The 20,582-nt window shown below is 42.1% G+C and overlaps 1 protein-coding gene across 1 annotated transcript in view; it reads right to left on the reverse strand.

Annotated features, from left to right (window-relative positions):
* Positions 1-2,636: 2,636 nt before the first annotated feature.
* LOC120022483 (phosphofurin acidic cluster sorting protein 2-like) overlaps positions 2,637-20,582 on the reverse strand; it is a 102,495-nt gene continuing 84,549 nt past the window's right edge. Inside the window, exons 18-24 of the mRNA XM_038966407.1 lie at positions 18,629-18,731; positions 13,555-13,597; positions 12,147-12,189; positions 11,627-11,765; positions 10,702-10,925; positions 10,316-10,429; positions 2,637-5,426 (exon numbers count right to left, since the gene is read on the reverse strand). Coding sequence (XP_038822335.1) covers positions 5,308-5,426; positions 10,316-10,429; positions 10,702-10,925; positions 11,627-11,765; positions 12,147-12,189; positions 13,555-13,597; positions 18,629-18,731 — 785 coding nt within the window. The 3' untranslated portion in view covers positions 2,637-5,307. The remainder of the gene's footprint in view (positions 5,427-10,315; positions 10,430-10,701; positions 10,926-11,626; positions 11,766-12,146; positions 12,190-13,554; positions 13,598-18,628; positions 18,732-20,582) is intronic.

Consider the following 20,582-nt stretch of genomic DNA (forward strand, 5'->3'; position numbering starts at 1 on the left):
AAAAACAAGAGCTTTTACCTTGTATTCTTTAGTGGTTCATTTAAAAAAGAAAGAATACTGTCTGTCACATCATTTAAAATAATGTTTGTGCAAAAACATCTGCAAACTTTAACTATACTTAAAAGAGCTGTAAAGCTCAATGTTGGAGTTATTTGACTGTCCAGTTTTTCTTGGTATTACTTGGTGCCGCTTGACTTCCCAAAAGTAGTGCTATAATATACAGTTGAATTCGGGATGTTTACATCCACCTTAGCCAAATACATTTAAACTCAGTTTTTCACAATACCTGATATTTAATCCGAGTAAAAATTCCCTGTTTTAGGTCAGTTAGGATCACCACTTTATTTTAAGGATGTGAAATGTCAGAATAATAAAAGAGAGAAACTTTTATTCTTTCATCACAGTCCCAGTGGGTCAGAAGTTTACATACACTCAATTAGTATTTGGTAGCATTGCCTTTAAATTGTTTAACTTAGGTCAAACGTTTCAGGTAGCCTTCCACAAGCTTCCCACAATAAGTTGGGTGAATTTTGGCCCATTCCTCCTGACAGAGCTGGTGTAACTGAGTCATGTTTGTAGGCCTCCTTGCTCGCACACGCTTTTTCAGTTCTGCCCACAAATTTTCTATAGGATTGAGATCAGGGCTTTGTGATGGCCACTCCAATACTTTGACTTTGTTGTCCTTAAGCCATTTTGCCACAACTTTGGAAGTATGCTTTGGGTCATTGTCCATTTGGAAGACCCATTTGCGACCAAGCTTTAACTTCCTGACTGATAACTTGAGATGTTGTTTCAATATATCAACATCATTTACCTTCTTCATGATGCCATCTATTTTGTGACGTGCACCAGTCCCTCCTGCAGCAAAGCACCCCTACAACATGATGCTGCCACCCCCGTGCTTCACGGTTGGGATGGTGTTCTTTGGCTTGCAAGCCTCCCCCTTTTTCCTCCAAACATAACAATGGTCATTATGGCCAAACAGTTATATTTTTGTTTCATCAGACCAGAGGACATTTCTCCAAAAAGTACAATCTTTGTCCCCACATGCAGTTGCAAACTGTAGTCTGTCTTTTTTATGGCGGTTTTGGAGCAGTGGCTTCTCCCTTGTCGATATAGGACTTGTTTTACTGTGGATATAGATACTTTTGTACCTGTTTCCTCCAGCATCTTCACAAGGTCCTTTGCTGTTGTTCTGCAATTGATTTGCACTTTTCGCACCAAAGTACGTTCATCTCTAGGAGACAGAACTCGTCTCCTTCCTGAGCGGTATGACGGCTGCATGGTCGCATCGTGTTTATGCTAGCGTACTATTGTTTGTACAGATGAACGTGGTACCTTCAGGCATTTGGAAATTGCTCCCAAGGATGAACTAGACTTGTGGAGGTCTACAATTTTTTCTGAGGTCTTGGCTGATTTCTTTTGATTTTCCCATTATGTCAAGCAAAGAGGCACTGAGTTTGAAGGTAGGCCTTGAAATACATCCACAGGTACACCTCCAATTTACTAAAATTATGTCAATTAGCCTATCAGAAGCTTCTAAAGCCATGACATAATTCTCTGGAATCTTCCAAGCTGTTTAAAGGCACTTAGTGTATGTAAACTTCTGACCCACTGGAATTGTGATACAGTGAATTATAAGTGAAATAATCTGTCTGTAAACAATTGTTGGAAAAATTACTTGTGTCATGCACAAAGTAGATGTCCTAACCGACTTGCCAAAACTATAGTTTGTTCACAAGACATTTGTGGAGTGGTTGAAAAACTAGTTTTAAATGACTCCAACCTAAGTGTATGTAAACTTCCGACTTCAACTGTAAATATGTATTATGAAGTAGTGGAACATATTTATGTTTCAGTTATGTATAGATACACTACATGACCAAAAGTCTGTGGTCTCCTGCTCGTCGAACGTCTCATTACAAAATCATTGGCATCAATATGCAGTTGACCGGGGCAGCTCTAGCAGGGCAGAAATGTAAGGAAATGACTTGTTGGAAAGGTGGCATCCTATGACGGTGCCACGTTGAAAGTCACTGAGTACTTCAGTAAGGCCATTCTACTGCCAATGTTTGACTATGGCGATTGCTCGGCTGTGTGCTCGATTTTATACACCTGTCAGCAACGGGTGTGGCAGAAATAGCCAAATCCACTAATTTGAAGGGGTGGCCACATACTGTTGTATATATAGTGTCCATTTGTATCATGAAATAGTGGAACACTGTACAGTCAAATGAGTGGGATTGACCGAAGAACTTCCCCCTTTCCGAGGCAAAAACATGAGACACCTTGACCGTCAGAAATGCATGAAGAAAGGGTCAAATATACGGTAACATACACTGTTGTTAATACTCAGCTACCACGGTGAAGATGAACAAAAAATACGTCAAATGTAATACTATCCATGTAGTATCTAATCGCAAGAGAAGCCATAGTTTTCAAACGGTTGATATTGACAAATGGGGTTACACAGTACCTCTTCTGAGCGCATGCACACACAGACACACACTTAAAATCTCCAAAACACACTTTCATCCAAATGAAATGCATTTTCGTGTCAAGTCACAAACATACAAGGTCAAAAGATGGAGAGAGGCGAAATAACTAAGGAAGGAAGCTTTGACTTCCAGGTGTCCTGTATAGCCTCGACTGAAGAGGCACATTACGTTATTTCCCTCATAGGTCTATGAGAAAATACACCTCATGAAAAAAACATCAACACACAATACAACAACATTGCTGACATTAAAATCCTGGCAATTCCCTAAAAAACAATTAAGCCTGTGGCCCTTTTTGACTCAACATTATGAGTGGGTCTATCTTTAAAGAAAGTATAAAAACAGAGAACAGTGGACAGCTATTAGTTCATTCTTGAATACGGCACGTTAGTTTTATAAAGGGATTCTTGTCTTTCAGAATGGATAAAGTTAGAAAAAAGAACACCACTTCAAAGTCACTGGTAAATAGTTTAAGAACTGGGGAATTCTTCTACCCTTTTCACACTACTGTACCAAGCCAAACTGTACTGTGTTTAACTGTGTTTTTTTTTCTTCACATGGTCATTTTGAACACAGTTCCAACAACTATAGTGGATGCTTAACCAGGCCAGTGCAGTACAGCTTGGCTTGGGTCAACTCAGTAGTAATGTGAGAAGGGTATTACTGAAAACTGCACTGCTGAGCCCTTTGCAGAGAGTAGACTAATCAGGTGTGTTAGAGTAGGGCACTGGGAACAATACATTTGTTTCCTTGCCCTCCCTTTCTCTCACTCTTCTCTCTCCTATACACGTTTGTGTCCAGAAATTCTTGCATGCACCTAGGGCCCTCTTCACAAATTCACAAGTGAAGTCATTGCATTGAACTCGCCTAAGGATACATTCCACTCTCTGATGAATGTCTCTCGTTATACAGTGCCAAGTTTCTTGGTTACTGATTGTCCCAATTCTGTTTCCGTACAATGTGCTTCTAAATCAAAAAGGCAAGTATACTAGCTAGAAAGTAGTGTAGCAAAAACTTGAGTAAGTCACTTTTCTCAATGAAAAAAGAGAACAAAATACGTCTCTTCATAGCAAGAGGGGTTCCTCTGCAAATTTCACAGCAATTCCTCTCTTAGCATCCCACCTTTTCCCCTAAAAATCAGTAACACACACGGCCTCCCGGCACACACTGCGAACACACACCAACACACCCCTTCAATCCTCTTACATTATATACAGGACATTTACCCACATAGGATTTCACAGAAATAATAATATAGTAACAAAACAAAGTGCCAACAAAGCTGCCATTACAGGTGGCCATTATAAGTGTCTAACCACAATATACACTATTATACTTAAAAGGCAGCATACATTTTTTAACAAAACTTGTTTTTTTCCTTCTTTTTTTGCTGGTGTATAAAACAGTAACATTTGACGTTGACAACAACATCCATTTCATACTGGGAACACAGGTTTGTAACTGGACAGTTTCCACAGGAAAAGGACTAGGGGGTTTGTTTACGTTTTTTGCTTAGTCAGAGCAGCCGTGGCTGGGTTCCAATCTGGTGGATTACTCCCAGCCTTCCCCACTACCTTTGGTAACTTGGAGAGCCCACGGAGCTGAACAAGTTGGAGTTGGATTCATTTCAAACTTAGACTTAGAAATCTATTTCTAATAATTACATTTTGAAACATTGGGAACCAGCATATAAGGACCTATAATCTTCACTTCATGGAGCTATTACCATATTGATAGCCTCAATACCTAGTAAATATCAAAGGACAGAAAGGAGGGGAGTGATTTTTCAGAATGTATTCCAGCTTGTCTCTCTCTATGGGAGATGAGGACTGTTCAAAGGGAACAGAATTCTTTTTTCAGAATTGAACCCAGCCCCAGTCTCTCTATGGGAGATGAGGTTCATTTTAAAGGACAGATGGAAGGGAGTGATTTTTCAGAATGGAAACCAGCCCGTCTCTCTCTATGGGAGATGATAAGGGCTGTTCAGAGTTTAAGGAGAAGGGGGTAGCTGCAGCCCAATTTGTCGACCGGCGTATAGGTGAGTGGATGTGTCGAAAGGAAAGTAATGGGCGTGTGGAAAGGAGTGGGTGTGTCGAAAGCGCTCTGTTACAGGTTAGACGGTTTTGATCGTGCAGTTTTTGTCCGGTTCTTACCACACAACTATCGTACTGCGAGAGTTTGGACTTGAGTCGGATTCGTCCAGAGGATGAGTCTGAGTCGTATTTCGCTGTTAGTTAAACACAAATAATTGCAGATTTTAAGTTGTAAAACTGACGATTGTTTATTTTTTATTAAAAGTACTGATGATGGGTGTGCTATTGCTTGTATGCGTGTGCTCACTGTGACGGTCACCCTGATATTGGCTACTAATTAGCTACTTCCCACGCCGGGACAAGCACTTGGAAAGCGAGAGCAAGGACACTGTGTCCAGGTGTTGTTGCCCTTCATGCCATGCCCATTGAGTAGACTGTATGTATGTATCAATGTGAAATCTCGATGGTTATCAATATGAGTTATTTCTTGTGTAGGCTTCTATCCTACTTGAAATAAAATCATAAGATTTTGGCACGTTAGCTACCGCTGGCGACAACTTGACACAGCTGCCCAGTGGGAAGCACCTCTGGTCAGCAGGCACCTCGATACAAACTCGTATCAGCCATGCAAAACGGTCTTGAGTGGCAACAAATCTGCTCAATTAGCTGATTATCTTTCCAATCACCCACTCCTTTCGACACACCCACTCGCCCATACTCCGGTTGCCATATTGGGCTGCAGCTACCCATACTTGGGTTTAGGTGGCAGTGATATGTCACATGGCGGGCTTGGTGTAGCCGAAGATGCCAACAGGGAAGTGCTTGACGTGAGTGGGCCACTGGGCAGCCAGCTGGAAAAACTTGACATCATTCCACTCCACGCCGTCAATGGACACTATGGAGAGAGGGAGAGAGAGAGAAAGGAGAAAGAGACGCAAAAATGTTAATTTCAACCACTTGGTGGCGATATTGCACTTGTTAAAGACTCAAAGATTGAATTGAGGCTATTCAGGGAATTCACGTTAACCTATGTATGTATGTCTTCAGCACGTACTCCACAGTATGTGTTAAAACAGAATAAGTATGTAGTATACATGTATGATTGAACACGTGGGTGCATGCTTGCGTTGAAGGGATGCAGAGTGGGGTGTTTGGGTAGGCCTGTGGCAGTCATGACATTTCGTCAGCCCCGTTTATTGTCTAATTACTGTCGGTCTCACGGTAATTGACCGTTAATTAACATAAACAGGTTTAGCCTCCACGCATACAAGCCTCTGATGTGCGCCTTTGGAACATCTACATTTAATATACACCATCAAAATAAATCAATTTCGACTGAAACATTTTTCAAAGGAAACATTATTATATAAAGACAATGTATTTCAGAAGAAGAGAATGTATATGTCATCTGGCTATGCGCCATGCCATAGGTTGTAGGCTAGTTAATTTAGCATCCAAGATATGCATAGAAGTCCCGTGGCGTTATTTTATATTATATGATTTTATAGTAAGAAGAATATAATTGAACTTAGCTGAATAAAATAGAAAGGATATTTTTCTTATTCCGGAGCGAGTGCGCATATGAAGTGGCTATGTTGAGCGTAAAAGTGATAATTTGAAACAGGTCCTATATGCTAGATTTAGATTTACTTGACTACTTTAGTTGTGTTGATACAAACCTTAGAATGTCTTAGAAATCAAAACATATATGGACTGCATGATGCGACTATAGACTATCGATGATTTGAGAAAGTTGCAAAAAAGCTTCCGCTCTGTTCCTTGCCTCAGGCTGCACACGCTGCTCTCTCATCAAGTGCACTCGAATAGTAAATGGGGCAGCTTTCCACGGTTCATTTTTCAATCATGCCGGCTATTCCGGTTTTATAGTGGAGCATGTTCTTAATATGAGCAGCTGAGAAATAAATAGTGTAGCGGCTGGGATCCTCCTCTTTTTGGTGGCAACCATCAAAACTCTGCTTTCACACGGGATAGCATATCGAAATGTCTGGACTTATAGTACCAGTCAAAAGTTTGGACACACATACTCATTCAAGGGTCTTTATTTTTACTATTTTCTACATTGTAGAATAATAGTGAAGACATCAAAACTATGAAATAACACATATGGAATCATGTAGTAACCAAGAAAGTGTTAAACAAATCAAAATATATTTTAGATTTTAAATTCTTCAAACTTGCCACAGTTTTGCACACTCTCATTCTCTCAACCAGCTTCACCTGGAATTATTTTCCAACAGACTTGAAGGAGTTCCCACATATGCTGAGCACCTGTTGGCTGATTTCCCTTCACACTGTGGTCCAACTCATCCCATGTCACGTTCCTGACCGGTTTTCTGTTATTTTGTATGTGTTTGACGGTCAGGGCGTGAGTTTGGGTGGGTAGTCTATGTTATGTGTTTCTATGTTGGTTAAAGGGTGACCTGATATGGTTCTCAATTAGAGGCAGGTGGTTTTCATTTCCTCTGATTGAGAGCCATATTAAGGTAGGTGTTTTCACATTGTTTGTTGTGGGTGGTTGTCTCCTGTGTCTGTGTTTGTCGCGCCACACGGGACTGTCTCGGTTTGTTTGTACGTTCGTTCTTTTGTGTAGTCATTTTCCTGTTCGTGAGTCCTTCGTTTTATGTAAGTTCGCATGTCCAGGTCTGTCTACTCCGTTTTGTTATTTTGTTAGTTATTCAAGTTAGTTCGTTTTTTGTCTTGTCAAATAAATCATTATGAATTCACACCCCGCTGCACTTTGGTCCAATCCTTGCTACTCCTCTTCGGATGAAGAGAAGGAGGAAGCCCGTTACATCCCAAACCATCTCAATTGGGTTGAGGTCGGGTGATTGTGGAGGCCAGGTCATCTGATGCAGCACTCCATCACTCTCCTTCTTGGTCAAATAGCCCTTACACAGCCTGGAGGTGGTTTGGGTCATTGTCCTGTTGAAAAACAATTGATAGTCCCACTAAGTGCAAACCAGATGGGATGGCGTATCGCTGCAGAATGCTGTGGTAGCCATGCTGGTTAAGTGTGCCTTGAATTCTAAATAAATCACTGACAGTGATCCATTCACCTACTCTGCGTCTCACAAAGACAAATGACCGTTGTCAAATTTGGAATCATTTCCAGATTTCCACCGGTCTAATGTCCATTGCTCATGTTTCTTGGCCCAAGCTCTTCTTATTGGTGTTCTTTAGTAGTGGTTTCTTTGCAGCAATTCAACCATGAAGGCCTGATTCACGCAGTCTCCTTTGAACAGTTGATGTTGAGATGTGTCTGTTACTTGAACTCTGTGAAGCATTTATTTGGCCTGCAATATTTGAGGCTGGTAACTCTAATGAACTTATCCTCTGCAGCAGAGGTGATTCTGGGTCTTCCTTTCCTGTGGCGGTCCTCATGAGAGCCAGTTTCATCATAGCGCTTGATGGTTTTTGCGACTGCACTTGAAGAAACTTTCAACGTTCTTGGAAAATTTCCACATTGACTGACCTTCATGTCTTAAAGTAATGATGGACTGTCATTTCTCTTTGCTTATTTGAGCTGTTCTTGCCATAATATGGACTTGGTCTTTTACCAAATAGAGCTAGCTTCTGTATACCACCCTTACCATGTCACAACAACAACATTAAATTACAAAAAATCTACAAATTAACTTTTAACAAGGCACACCTGTTAATTTAAATGCATACCAGGTCACTACCTCATGAAGCTGGTTGAGAGAATACCAAGAGTGTGCAAAGCTGTCATCGAAGGCAAAGGGTGTGTAAGAATATTTCGAAGATAAATACACAATGCAGATAAATACACCTCTTGAGAGGTCAAGAGAGTACTAACGATCAATGGAAATAGTGTTTTTTCTGTAAGAGAGCATTATTGATCTATGGGTCAGAGACATGGGAGGAATTTGTCTAGGCATTGAGCCTGAAATATGATACTTATTATTTGGCCATTGGCCCAGTTTCATTGCAAGGAATTCTAATTGGTCAACCACAGGCTAAGGCTGGGTTATAAAACTACATCCTGTCCCTTTGTTCTGTGGAGAGAATCACTGGAGAGAATCACAGGAGAGAATCACAGAAGAGAATCACTGAGGACAGGGGAGCATGAACATCTACCATCTACCTCTCCGCATGATTTGTTCTCTTTGAATTAACCTATTTTCCTCCCCTGATTTTGTTTGGGGTTTGTGTTATTGAAGAGGAACATCAACTGCTAACAGGTGGCTAATTTGAAGAATCTCAAATATAAAATATATTTGGATTTGTTGAACACTTTTTTGGTTACTACATGATTCCATATGTGTTATTTCATAGTTTTGATGTTTTCACTATTATTCTACAATGTAGAAAATAGTAAAAATAAAGAAAACGCCCTGGAATGAGTAGGTGTGTCCAAACTTTTGACTGGTACTGTATATCCCACCATGCATCAACCACTATTTGAGGAGCATGCAGCCTCTCGCTGCGTGACAGGTGATATTCCGCCAAAACTCTGTATACCATGGGCTCTCCAACCCTGTTTCTGCAGCTACCCAATGTTTATTTTGGGAAACCCAGTGCTTAATTTGGGTGTTCGGGAACATTGATAGCAACATGTTTTCACAACGAAACATAATTCATTTAAACTGTTGACAGCCCCTCTTTCTGCACACTCGAGAAAGGAATAAAGGAGAGAGAGGAGATGGAAAAGCACGGTGGTGAGATATTCTGTAGCTAAAGGTCACGTGTTAGCCTATTAATTCTGAAAATATAAAACATTTCCTATTACTAGGCTATTCAAATTCAAATTCACTATAATTGTAGGCTAACTCTGTGTGCCGCCCTGCACAACCAATGAACCAACAGCATCGCCTAGGCCTATACGTTCTCTCCCAGACTCATGGATAGAAAGTCTGGAGCGTAGCATAAGGTAAGGTAACCAGTCCATCCAGTATGCATAATAATGCACAATAATAAAGTCCACATTCAAAGGAGATTACTAGAATTTGTTTAATTTTGGAGTATAGGCGAGACCAATTACAAAGACATCTTAAATCAATGTTGTTTTTATATATTTTTTTGCCTTGCATAATAGGCCTTTGCGGTAGGCTATGTGTTGTATGGCACAAGCATGTGCTCTAATAGGTGTTTGAGTGTTTTGAATGAATCGTCACCTTAGAAAGCGCTGTCCATTTTGTTATGCTAGACTTTGAAACAACATCCACAACAACCATGTTTTCCACTCAGTTTCAACCTGTTGTTGAACTTCTTTCTTCAATTGATCATCACAGTGAGGTGAGTTTTAAAAGCCCGATACTGTTTTGATGATAAGTGTTTGATGTGATTTTCGGTTTCTATTTGCATTGACGTCAGAATGGTTAGAGGGACAATAGAGCCCTGAGTACCAGGTCATTAGGACCTGATGGTCGTTAGCGAGTTGGGTACTACTACTAACACAATCTCCAGAGGAGATTACTGTGACTCAACGGTCACGTGGAATTTACTGCGGTCATGACTCATGACTGCAGGTCACCAGTGCTTGACTTGGACTGAAATAGGTAGGTGCCAGTACTCATTTTAGGTGCAGGTACATTTTATATTTAGGTGCAGGAGCTCCACAATACTTTTGAGCACATTTTTTATTCGAGGAATAGGAGCTCAAGCAGTAGAAAATGTGATGTGCCAGTACTCAGCTCTGGTGAGCTCCTGCCCAAGTCAAGCTCTGGCGGTCAACGCAACAACCCTATGTGTGGGTATGTGTTTATGCTTACGTGTGTGTGTGTGTGTTTGTTAGGCCTGTACCTCTCAGCATGGTGTGCTGGTGTTTGGCAGTGCAGATCAGCCTGCTGATGCCCTCGATCACCTGGCTCTTGGAGTCCACCTCCTTCTCCTTGGGCTTTTTACTCAGGAATATCACTGCTCATCAAAGCGTGGGGAAGAGAAGAGCGAGAGAGGACATCAGTGAAGTAAAGAGATCTTTTTTTAAATGTTTACTAAAGAGGTAAAGGTAAAGATGTCTTTTTCACGCCGACATCAACTATTTTACAACCATAAAAAGACGTCTTCTTCACCAGGCACAAATCTTCATATAGAAAAACATAACATGCTATGAGTCGTAAGGCAGCATTAACTCTTATCACGGGTAATAACGCATTCAACCCATTGGCTTTCAGTGAAGCGCCACCCACCTTTCTTGTTCTTCTCCTTCATGACGACGGTCATGGCCATGCCGGGAGGGGGTGTCAGCTCGCCCCCGTTGGGGATGCGGGACACCTGCAGCGAGCGGAAGTTGCTCTTCAGGGTATTCTTGATGCCCACATCGCGTTTCTCGCCCTCCTTCTTCTTGTCGGCGCCGTGACATGTCCAGTAGTCCACCTGGAGCCCCATCACCTCCCCGCCTGTCACCGGAGAGCTGCACGGCGGAGGGATATGGGAGAGAAACGTTTTAGGAACGTAAACAGGAACGTTTTGTAGGCATGAAAGGGAAGAAAAAGGCCCAAACTGCGAGGTTTAGTACCATCTGAACTTGTGTGGGGCTGTAGCCAGTTTATTTTATTATGTACAACTTACAGTTCAAGTCATAAAAAGGAAGAAGACAAAGTGTACAGTAGAGCTCCAGTGAAAGACAGTACGGAACACAGAACAGTGGTTATTTCCCTTCCCCTCACCCCACACAACATCTGGTCTGCAAGGAACATCTGGATGGAGTAAGGTCATTCATCTGGGAAGTATGCGGAGTGGCAGGAAAGTGGGGTGGGGTGGTGAAGGATGGCTATCCTCTCTCACTCGCTCCAGATTGGTACATCTTTGGCCTTTTAAATTAATAATATATAGTTTACGAATGCCTCATTAAATTAATAAAATATAGTTTACAAATGCCTCATGAGCATAGTTCAACTGCTCTACCCCATCGGAACCCAAAATATAATAAGAAACGTATTAATGTGGAAGGTGTGGTCTGTACCCTGTGAAATTGTTTTATTGGCTACTGTGGCCAATGGGCCTCTGTGGGGGTTGTAGCCATAGTTATAAGGTTGACCTTCAGATCAAATAATGGTTATGAGAGAAGGGAAGATAACTTAATTAACAAGACAGCTAAGGTACAGTACGTACCCGGCTCCGGCGAGGGTGGCTGAGACGGAGGGGGAGGGGGGCGGGGTGCAGGTCAGGTCCTTCATGTAGGTTGGTCCCGGCTGGGGGGGAGGGGAGGCCAGCATATTGATGCTCCCCATCACAGCATCATCAGAGTCCACTGAGGATTAGGGAGGAGGATTTGTTCACGTCTTTTCAGCAACCAGAAAAATACATCTCTATCTGGTTTAAATCGGGTTATCTAACCAGATAACAACCAAAATATGACGTCTGTCCCATGGCGTCTTGATCTCGCCATGAAAAAGTTGCTTTACCTGGTTGTTTCAGTGGTTGTAATCCAGTTATATGATGCCTTTTAACCAGAAAACCACTCTACAGGCAAAATATTACATGATTAAGACATCATACACACAGTATTTTGCCCGCTGGGCCCCTTCTCTCTGTCTTCCCTTCTTCCGTCCATCTTATTTAAAACAAAGGATTACCAAACAAGACAAAGCAAACGCACGGTCAAAGGAAAACAAAGAGTAGGATGTCTTACTTGAGGTCGAGAGGTTGTGCTCAACGATGCCCACTTTCACCAGCTGAGGGGGACAAAAACCCAGATTGAGATGTACATTTTGGTCATTTAACAGACACTCTTATCCAGAGCGACGTACAGTCAGTACATTTAACCAAGGTAGAATACATGACCAAAAGTGTGTGGACACCTGCTCGTCGAACATCTCATTCGTGCATTAGTGAGGTCGGGCACTGGTGTTGGGCAATTAGGCCTGGCTCGCAGTCCCCGTTCCAATTCATCCAAATCAAATCAAATTGTATTGGTCACATACACATGGTTAGCAGATGTTAAAGGTGTTCGATGGGGTTGGGGTCAGGGCTCTGTGCAGGCCAGTCAAGTTCTTCCACACCGATCTCGACAAACTATTTCTGTATGGACCTCGCTTTGTGCACGACGGCATTGTCATGTTGAAACAGGAAAGGGCCTTTACCCCCAACTGTTGCCACAAAGTTGGAAGCACAGAATCGTCTACACTGTCATTGTATGCAGTACAGTTAAGATTTCCCTTCACTGGAACTAAGGGGCCTCGCCCGAACCAGGTAAAACAGCCCCAGACCATTATTCCTCCTCCACCAAACCTTACAGTTGGCACTATGGTAGCATTCTCCTGGCATCTGCTAAACCCAGATTCATCTGTCAACTGCCAAATGGCGAAGGGTGATTCATCACTCCAGAGAACGCATTTCCACTGCTCCAGAGTCCAACAGCGGCAAGCTTTACACAATTCCAGCTGACGCTTGGCATTGCGCATAGTGATCTTAGGTTTGTGTGCGGCTGCTCAGCCATGGAAACCCATTTCATGAAGCTCCCGACGAACAGTTCTTGTGCTGACGTTGCTTCCAGAGGACAGACGATTTTTACGCGCCAAGCGCTTCAGCACTCGGTAGTCCCATTCTGTGAGCTTGTGTGGCCTACCACTTCGCGGGTGAACCGTTGTTGCTCCTAGATGTTTCTACTTCACAATAACAGCACTTACAGTTGACCAGGGCAGGTCTAGCAGAGCAGAAATAGACAAACAGACTTGTTGGAAAGGTGGCATCCTATGACGGTGCCACGTTGAAAGTCACTGAGCTCTTCAGTAAGGCCATTCTACTGCCAATGTTTGTCTATGGAGATTGCATGTTTGTGTGCCTGAATTGTATACACCTGTCAGCAACGGTGTGGCTGAAATAGCTGAATCCACTAATTTGAAGGGATGTCCACATACTTTTGCATATATAGTGGAAGTAAAAAACAAACATATCCCAGTCATATCCCAGTAAATAAAAATCTGTTCTCATTGTGCATTATCGTGACAGCTTCAAATAAATGACAATTGTCAGTCCAATTGGAGATGAGCGCTCAAAGATAACACTCACGTTATTTAGTTGCAAGTGAATATTCTTACCCCAATAAATGGCACAAACTTCTGACAGGAGTCCTCGTCAGGGCTGAGGGAGAGAGAATGGACAACAAATAATAATGTTAGTCTTGGATCCAGGATCAACACACTCCCTGTTTTGGATGTGGTGGTGTGATGGGTCTGAAGGAAGAATGAATTTGTGTGTGTGGCTAAGGGATGTCCAATCGGAATCGATGAGACATGGCGGCTCCCAAGTGGTTCTGGAAAACCCAGAACATTTTGGGAAAGAAGGTCATGCAGTGATGGGAATGCCAGGGAATGCTCCTTACAACCGACCCCTAAACGGGTGCGTTGTAAGCCTGCCGTGACGTGAGCAGTGGAGGAAGGGTGGAGTGAGTGAGGGGGCTAAAATTGTTGGTGACATTGAACGTGAACCTAATATACAGGGTGAGTTCTGCAATCCCGCTGGTTTTGGTTTCTCAGTACTTGAGGTTACTGATCGGCAAAAGAAAAAAATCAACAGACGAAAATTAACAAGGACGAAAATATACAGAACTACGGCACTCGAGGACCAGCGCCGTGCACATCCACTATACATTGTGGGGCAAATCCTAACTTCCATTTAGGTACATTTTCACTTAGTCATTCATTGATGACAATGGGAGAATAAGCTAAAAGTTGACTTAAGTGGAAGTTAGGATTCGCCCCTGTATTTGTAAACGGTTGCTTAATAGACAGAGGGTTAAAGTACTGTCAGCATATTTCATATGTTCGGTCCCAGTCAACTACTTCTGCGTGAAGTTGGTAGTGCTGCCTTCGTTTTACCAAAGCTCTCCTTGCCCATTTCTCACAAATCCCCCAAAATTTGCTCAAAAAGATGGACATGGCTGGTGCAAAACCAAAATAACCTGCAAAATGAGGCCAGAGAAGGTGAATTTTTTGGAGAGCATGGTGGAAAGAGCTGTGAGAAAAACATGTTAGGACAGCAAAGAGGCAGGACAAACAGAGCATGACAAGTTCGTCTCCCTCGCGAGACACACTCGAGAGTAGCATTGAGAGTTTTCTAGAGTTTTTAGAGATGGAAAAAGCATTGACTAAAATATTGAGTATACACATCTGAGACTTTGCACCCTTGCTTTTCAAAGAGAAAGAAGACAAGTAGGTACAAACATTGTACATTGAGCAAACTCAGTCGGGCCCTTGGTGTACAGTAGTTTCCCCTGCCTATCTGACCAGAATATTATCTAGGACAGGGCTCTCCAACCCTGTTCCTGGAGAGCTACGATCCTGTAGGTTTTCACTCTAACTCTTAGCCAGCGCACCTGATTCTAATAATTAGATGGTTGATGAATCAGTTTAGTTATAATTGGGGTTGGAGCAAAAACAGTCCAGGAAAATTGTTGTAGAGCCCTGATCTAGGATAATCTTCAAGTGCGTCTCAATATTCTAACGCGGCTTCCTCTCCTGGTCTCCTGTTCTTCAATGGCACTGATCTGAAAACACATGATAGATGAAAGCATTACTCCTCTCTGCAGAGTTCGGACTCGATCGGCTCTTTTCATGTTGTGACAATGCTCAGTGGACTCTGTCCCTGTCACCAAGGGGAGACCGGGAGAGACCGGGATTATCCAATCAAAAGTCACCCTTCGTGCCTATAATACAGTGCACTGCGCCTTTTATACGCCTGGTAATTGTTAAGGTGACCTTTAAATGTTTACGTGCTCATCCTCCCTGGTGGATATAAAGTGTGTGTGTATGTCATTACACTCTTAAAGGCCAGAATTGTTTCTGAGGTGGGTCAACAGTGACATCTGAGCAGAGTTTTGAAAATAACGGTCACTCAAAAACACGCAGGTGTGTGTATCGTGTGTGTGTGTGTGAGAGAGAGTGTCACGTGGCTGGTGTTCTCTACCACCGCACTATCCACTCTTCCTCCCGCCCTCCTTCCTCCACCTCTTCAAACCACCTAATTAGATCTCCACTGTCATCTCTCCTTCATTACACTCATCCTCCTCCTCATTTTTAATCTTGTTTCATCCCCTCTTTCCTGATCTCCTCCACATCTCTTTCTCTCTCTGAGGTAATAGGAAAGAACACATCAATGTCAACCTTTCTCTCTTAGATCTCATTGCGTCGAGTTTGCCCTACCGTTCCCAACTTTAAAGACCAAAGTACGTGGGAGACCTTAAAGGTAGAGTCAGCAATGTGACGTCATCAAACACAGCAGGGCGACTTCCCGATTACAGATTTCAACGATAACAGGGTTTCAATCCACCAAGACGGTCACTATTGGCTCTTCCCAATTTGTACGTTCGGCACTCCTTTGAGGCATGCCGACATCGGAAAGATCCAATAATGGCAGCCTTGGCAGATTTGACTTTTGTTGTTGACTTTTGTAAGCAGGAAGTCACCCTGCAGTGTACAGTATGATGATGTCATATTGCTGACTGTACCTTTAATAACCTTTTCTCAATAGGGGGGCGCCATTTCGACTTTGTAAAAAAACGTTCCCAAATTAAACTGCCTCGTACTCAATTCTTGCTCGTACAATATGCATATTATTATTACTATTGGATAGAAAACACTCTCTAGTTTCTAAAACCGTTTGAATTATATCTGTGAGTAAAACAGAACTCATTTTGCAGCAAACTTCCTGTCAGGAAGTGAGAAATCTGAAATCGGGCACTCTGTTCCAGGGTCAGTTTATTAATTTGCATGTAATCTATGGGTCGACATGCACTGCATACGCCTTCCCCTAGATGTCAGTAAGCAGTGAGAATTGGAATGGGGTGTCTAGGTAGATCTGAGGCCGTACAAAAGCTCTTGGAACCGGGTGTGCAGTCTTTTCAACGTTCGTCATGACGCAAGACAGACCTCAGGATTGCATTCTGAAAAGCTCTCGTTATAGGCGTTAGATATATCCGGCTCTGATTTTATTCGATATAGGTGTTAAAAACATCATAATGTAGTTATTTTAAACCGAGTTATATCAGTTTATATCAGTATATTGCGATTTTCGGTATTTTATTTGTGCTGCGTTATGGTGAGTTGGACACGTCTTCGCCACATGGCTAATGTTTGCTGCTAATTCCAAAGTTGAAGACGACAATCTACAACCAAGCAACGATTATTCTGGACAAAGGACAACTTGCACAAGATTCTGATGGAAGCTCATCAAATAGTAAGAACTATTTATGATGTTAATTCGTATTTCTGTTGAAAAATGTTAAACTATTATTCCGCCATTAATTTCGGTGCGGTCTCGCTTTAACGCACGCTGTATGTCGTAGTAACGTTAATTTTTAAAATCTAACACAGCGGTTGCATTAAGAACTAATGTATCTTTCATTTGCTGTCCAACCTGTATTTTTTAGTCAAGTTTATGATTAGTTATTGATTAGATTAGGTGCCTCTCCCAAGATTTCTCCCGACATTTTGTTTGCAGTTTGGCTACTATTCTCATTGTATAACCACGATTTGTGCCGCTAAATATGCACATTTTCGAACAAACCATAAATGTATTGTGTAATATGATGTTATAGGACTGTCATCTGATGAAGTTTTGAGAAGGTTAGTGAAAATTTTTATATCTTTTGCTGGTTTATTCGCTATCGCTAACGTGCATGAATCAATGCTGCTGTGTGGTTGGCTATTGTAGTAAGCTAATATAATGCTATATTGTGTTTTCGCTGTAAAACACTTAAAAAATCTCAAATATTGTCTGGATTCACAAGATGTTTGTCTTTCATTTGCTGTACGCTGTGTATTTTTCATAAATGTTTTATGATGAGTATTTAGGTAATTCACGTTGGTCTCTGTAGTTATTCTAGCTGCTTTGGTGAGATTTTGTGATGGTGGCTGCAATGTAAAACTATGATTTATACCTGAAATATGCACATTTTTCGAACAAAACATATGCTATACAATAAATATGTTATCAGACTGTCATCTGATGAAGTTGTTTCTTGGTTAGTGACTATTTATATCTTTATTTGGTCGAATTTGTGATAGCTACCTATGCAGTAAAAAAATGGTGGAGAAAAAAAAGTTGAGTCTTTTGCTATCGTGGTTAGCTAATAGAAATACATATTGTGTCTTCCCTGTAAAACATTTTAAAAATCAGAAATGATGGCTGGATTCACAAGATGTGTATCTTTCATCTGGTGTCTTGGACTTGTGATTTCATGATATTTAGATGCTAGTATTTACTTGTGGCGCTATGCTAAGCTATGCTAGTCAGCTTTTTTACTGATGAGGGTGCTCCCGGATCCGGGATGAGTACCAAGTAAAAGTTAATGCGGCTGTATCTTATCCAAAATCCACATATCCAAACCAAATCCAAACCAAAAGCCAACCAAGCCAGACAAACAAACAAGTGGTTAAGACAGTAAGACATGCAAAAATTCAAATCAACACGGGGGGTAGTCGGTGCAGGCCAGATATGAAGTTAAGACGAACAGCGAGTTATGTGTGGGTGGGTTAGGCATTAGACAACAAGGGGTCACAGGTTATATTGGTGGACAAAATGCAACACAGCAGGGGGGCGGGGTCAAACGGAAGGCTGCGGCCAGATACCTGATGTAAAAATCAAAATACAAGCTTCTCTTCCTTGAATGCAAATGAAAGAAAAAGGTAGAAAAACTCAGTGTGGTAAAATGGTTCACGTCGTTGTTGTTCCTTCGTCACGAGTTCATGACTTCTGTGTGAGTCAACTGTCGCCAAATATGTGCTGTCAAAGTGGAGTCGACATGTTGATATTCTGTTGGTGCTAATTTGAATAAGCGAATGTTGTCGATGAATGTCATTGCATGTGGTTGAAATTAGCAATACTGGTGTTGATTTATTCCAAAAATAAATTAATGAGAATGTAGCCACTAAATTGAATAATCTGAAGTGTAGAGGGAGCACTTGCTATACAATAGATCATCCAAATATAGTTTAATAGCATAATAGAATAATAGCATACAAAACTATCTACATACGTAATATCTACATTTTACCAGACATTTCATAAACACACGCACACATGCACACGCGTGCATTGGCACACATATCCCCCATTCATGCTGCACTCACATGCATGCACACGTTTGCTTGCACACACACACACACACCTTACCTTTTCTGTTTGTAGGTGAGCATGGCCTCAGAGATGGGACACTGGTGTGAGACACTGGCCCCAGCCAGGTACTGAGACACGCGGCCTGCCACATCAATGTTGTCTTGGGAAACCCAAAGTGGAGGGCACAACCTATCATGTTTTTGTTTTTACACCCTTTTTAAATCCCATGTATTACTATTATTATTATTTTATTATTAATGTATTGTATTATCATTCAACACCTACAGTAATGCAACAGTAGAAGCATCATAATATACTAATATTGTGTGTATGTGAGCATATTACACTTAAAGAAGTATTTCGGTAAAACCTCCTGCTATGAATACCCTGTACATAAATAATAACTTATATATTTTGTAATAATGTTTTTAATAAATAAATACAATATTATAATTATAACAAACTAGTACATTTTAAGAACATTTAGAAAGACTTAAGCAAATTTGAAGAAAAGGATGCCTAAATTTCGACTGTAGTACTCGTGCTGCTAAAACACTAGACCACTGTTACTCCAACTTCCGGGATGCATACAAGGCCCTCCCCCGCATTCCTTTCGGCAAATCTGACCACGACTCCATTTTTACCCTCCTTTCCTATAGGCAGAAACTCAAACAGGAAGTACTCGTGCTAAGGACTATTCAATGCTGGTCTGACCAATCGGAATCCACGCTTCAAGATTGTTTTGACCACGTGGACTGGGATATGTTCTGGGTAGCTTCCGGAAATAATATTGACGAATATACTGAAACAGTAACTGCCTTTATCAGGAAGTTTATAGGAGATGTTGTACCCACAGTGACAATTAAAATCTACCCTCGCCAGAAACCGTGGATAGATGGCAGCATTCGTGCAAAACTGAAAGCGCGAACCACCGCATTTAAACATGGCAAGGTGTCTGGGAATATGGAAGAATACAAACAGAGTAGTCATTCCCTCCGCATGGAAATCAAAACATCAGTGTAGAGACAAAGTGGAGTCGCAATTCAATGGCTCAGACACAAGACATATGTGGCAGGGTCTACAGACAATCACAGACTACAAAAGGAAAACTAGCCACGTCGCAGACACCGATGTCTTGCTTCCGGACAAGCTAAAACCAATGAGGAGATGGGAGAGGCCGGACTTGCAGTGCGTTGACGCGAGTGGTGTGGTCAGTACATAACACAGTGCCACCGACGCGGCCCGCTACCAAGGACAATGGGCTCTCCTTCTCAATGGCCGACGTGAGTAAGACATTTAAACGTGTTAACCCTCGCAAGGCTGCCGGCCCAGACGGCATCCCTAGCTGCCTCCTCAGAGCATGCGCAGACCAGCTGGTTGGTGTGTTTACCAACATATTCAATCTCTCCCCGTTCCAGTCTGCTGTCCCCACATGCTTTGAGATGGCCACCATTGTTCCTGTACCCAAGAATGCAAAGATAACTGAACTAAATGACTATCGCTCCGTAGCACTCACTTCTGTCATCATGAAGTGCTTTGAGAGGCTAGTCAAGGTTCATATCACCTCCATCTTACCTGTCACCCTAGACCCACTTCAATTTGCTTACCGCCCCAATATGTCCACAGACGATGCAATTGCCATCACACTGCACACTGCCCTATCCCATCTGGACAAGAGGAATACCTATGTAAGAATGCTGTTCATTGACTATAACTCAGCATTTAACACCATAGTACCCTTCAAGCTCATCATTAAGCTTGAGGCCCTGGGTCTGAACACCGCCCTGTGCAATTGGGCCCTGGACTTCCTGACGAGTCGCCCCCAGGTAGTGAAGGTAGGAAACAACACCACTTCGCTGATCCTCAACACTGGGGCCCCCACAAGAGTGCGTACTCAGCCCCCTCCTGTACTCCCTGTTCACCCATGACTGCGTGGCCAAGCACGCCTCCAACTCAACCATCAAGTTTGCAGACGACACAACAGTAGTAGGCTTGATTAACAACAACGATG

Source organism: Salvelinus namaycush, chromosome 2 (genome assembly GCF_016432855.1).
Source record: "Salvelinus namaycush isolate Seneca chromosome 2, SaNama_1.0, whole genome shotgun sequence".
NCBI lineage: Eukaryota > Metazoa > Chordata > Actinopteri > Salmoniformes > Salmonidae > Salvelinus > Salvelinus namaycush.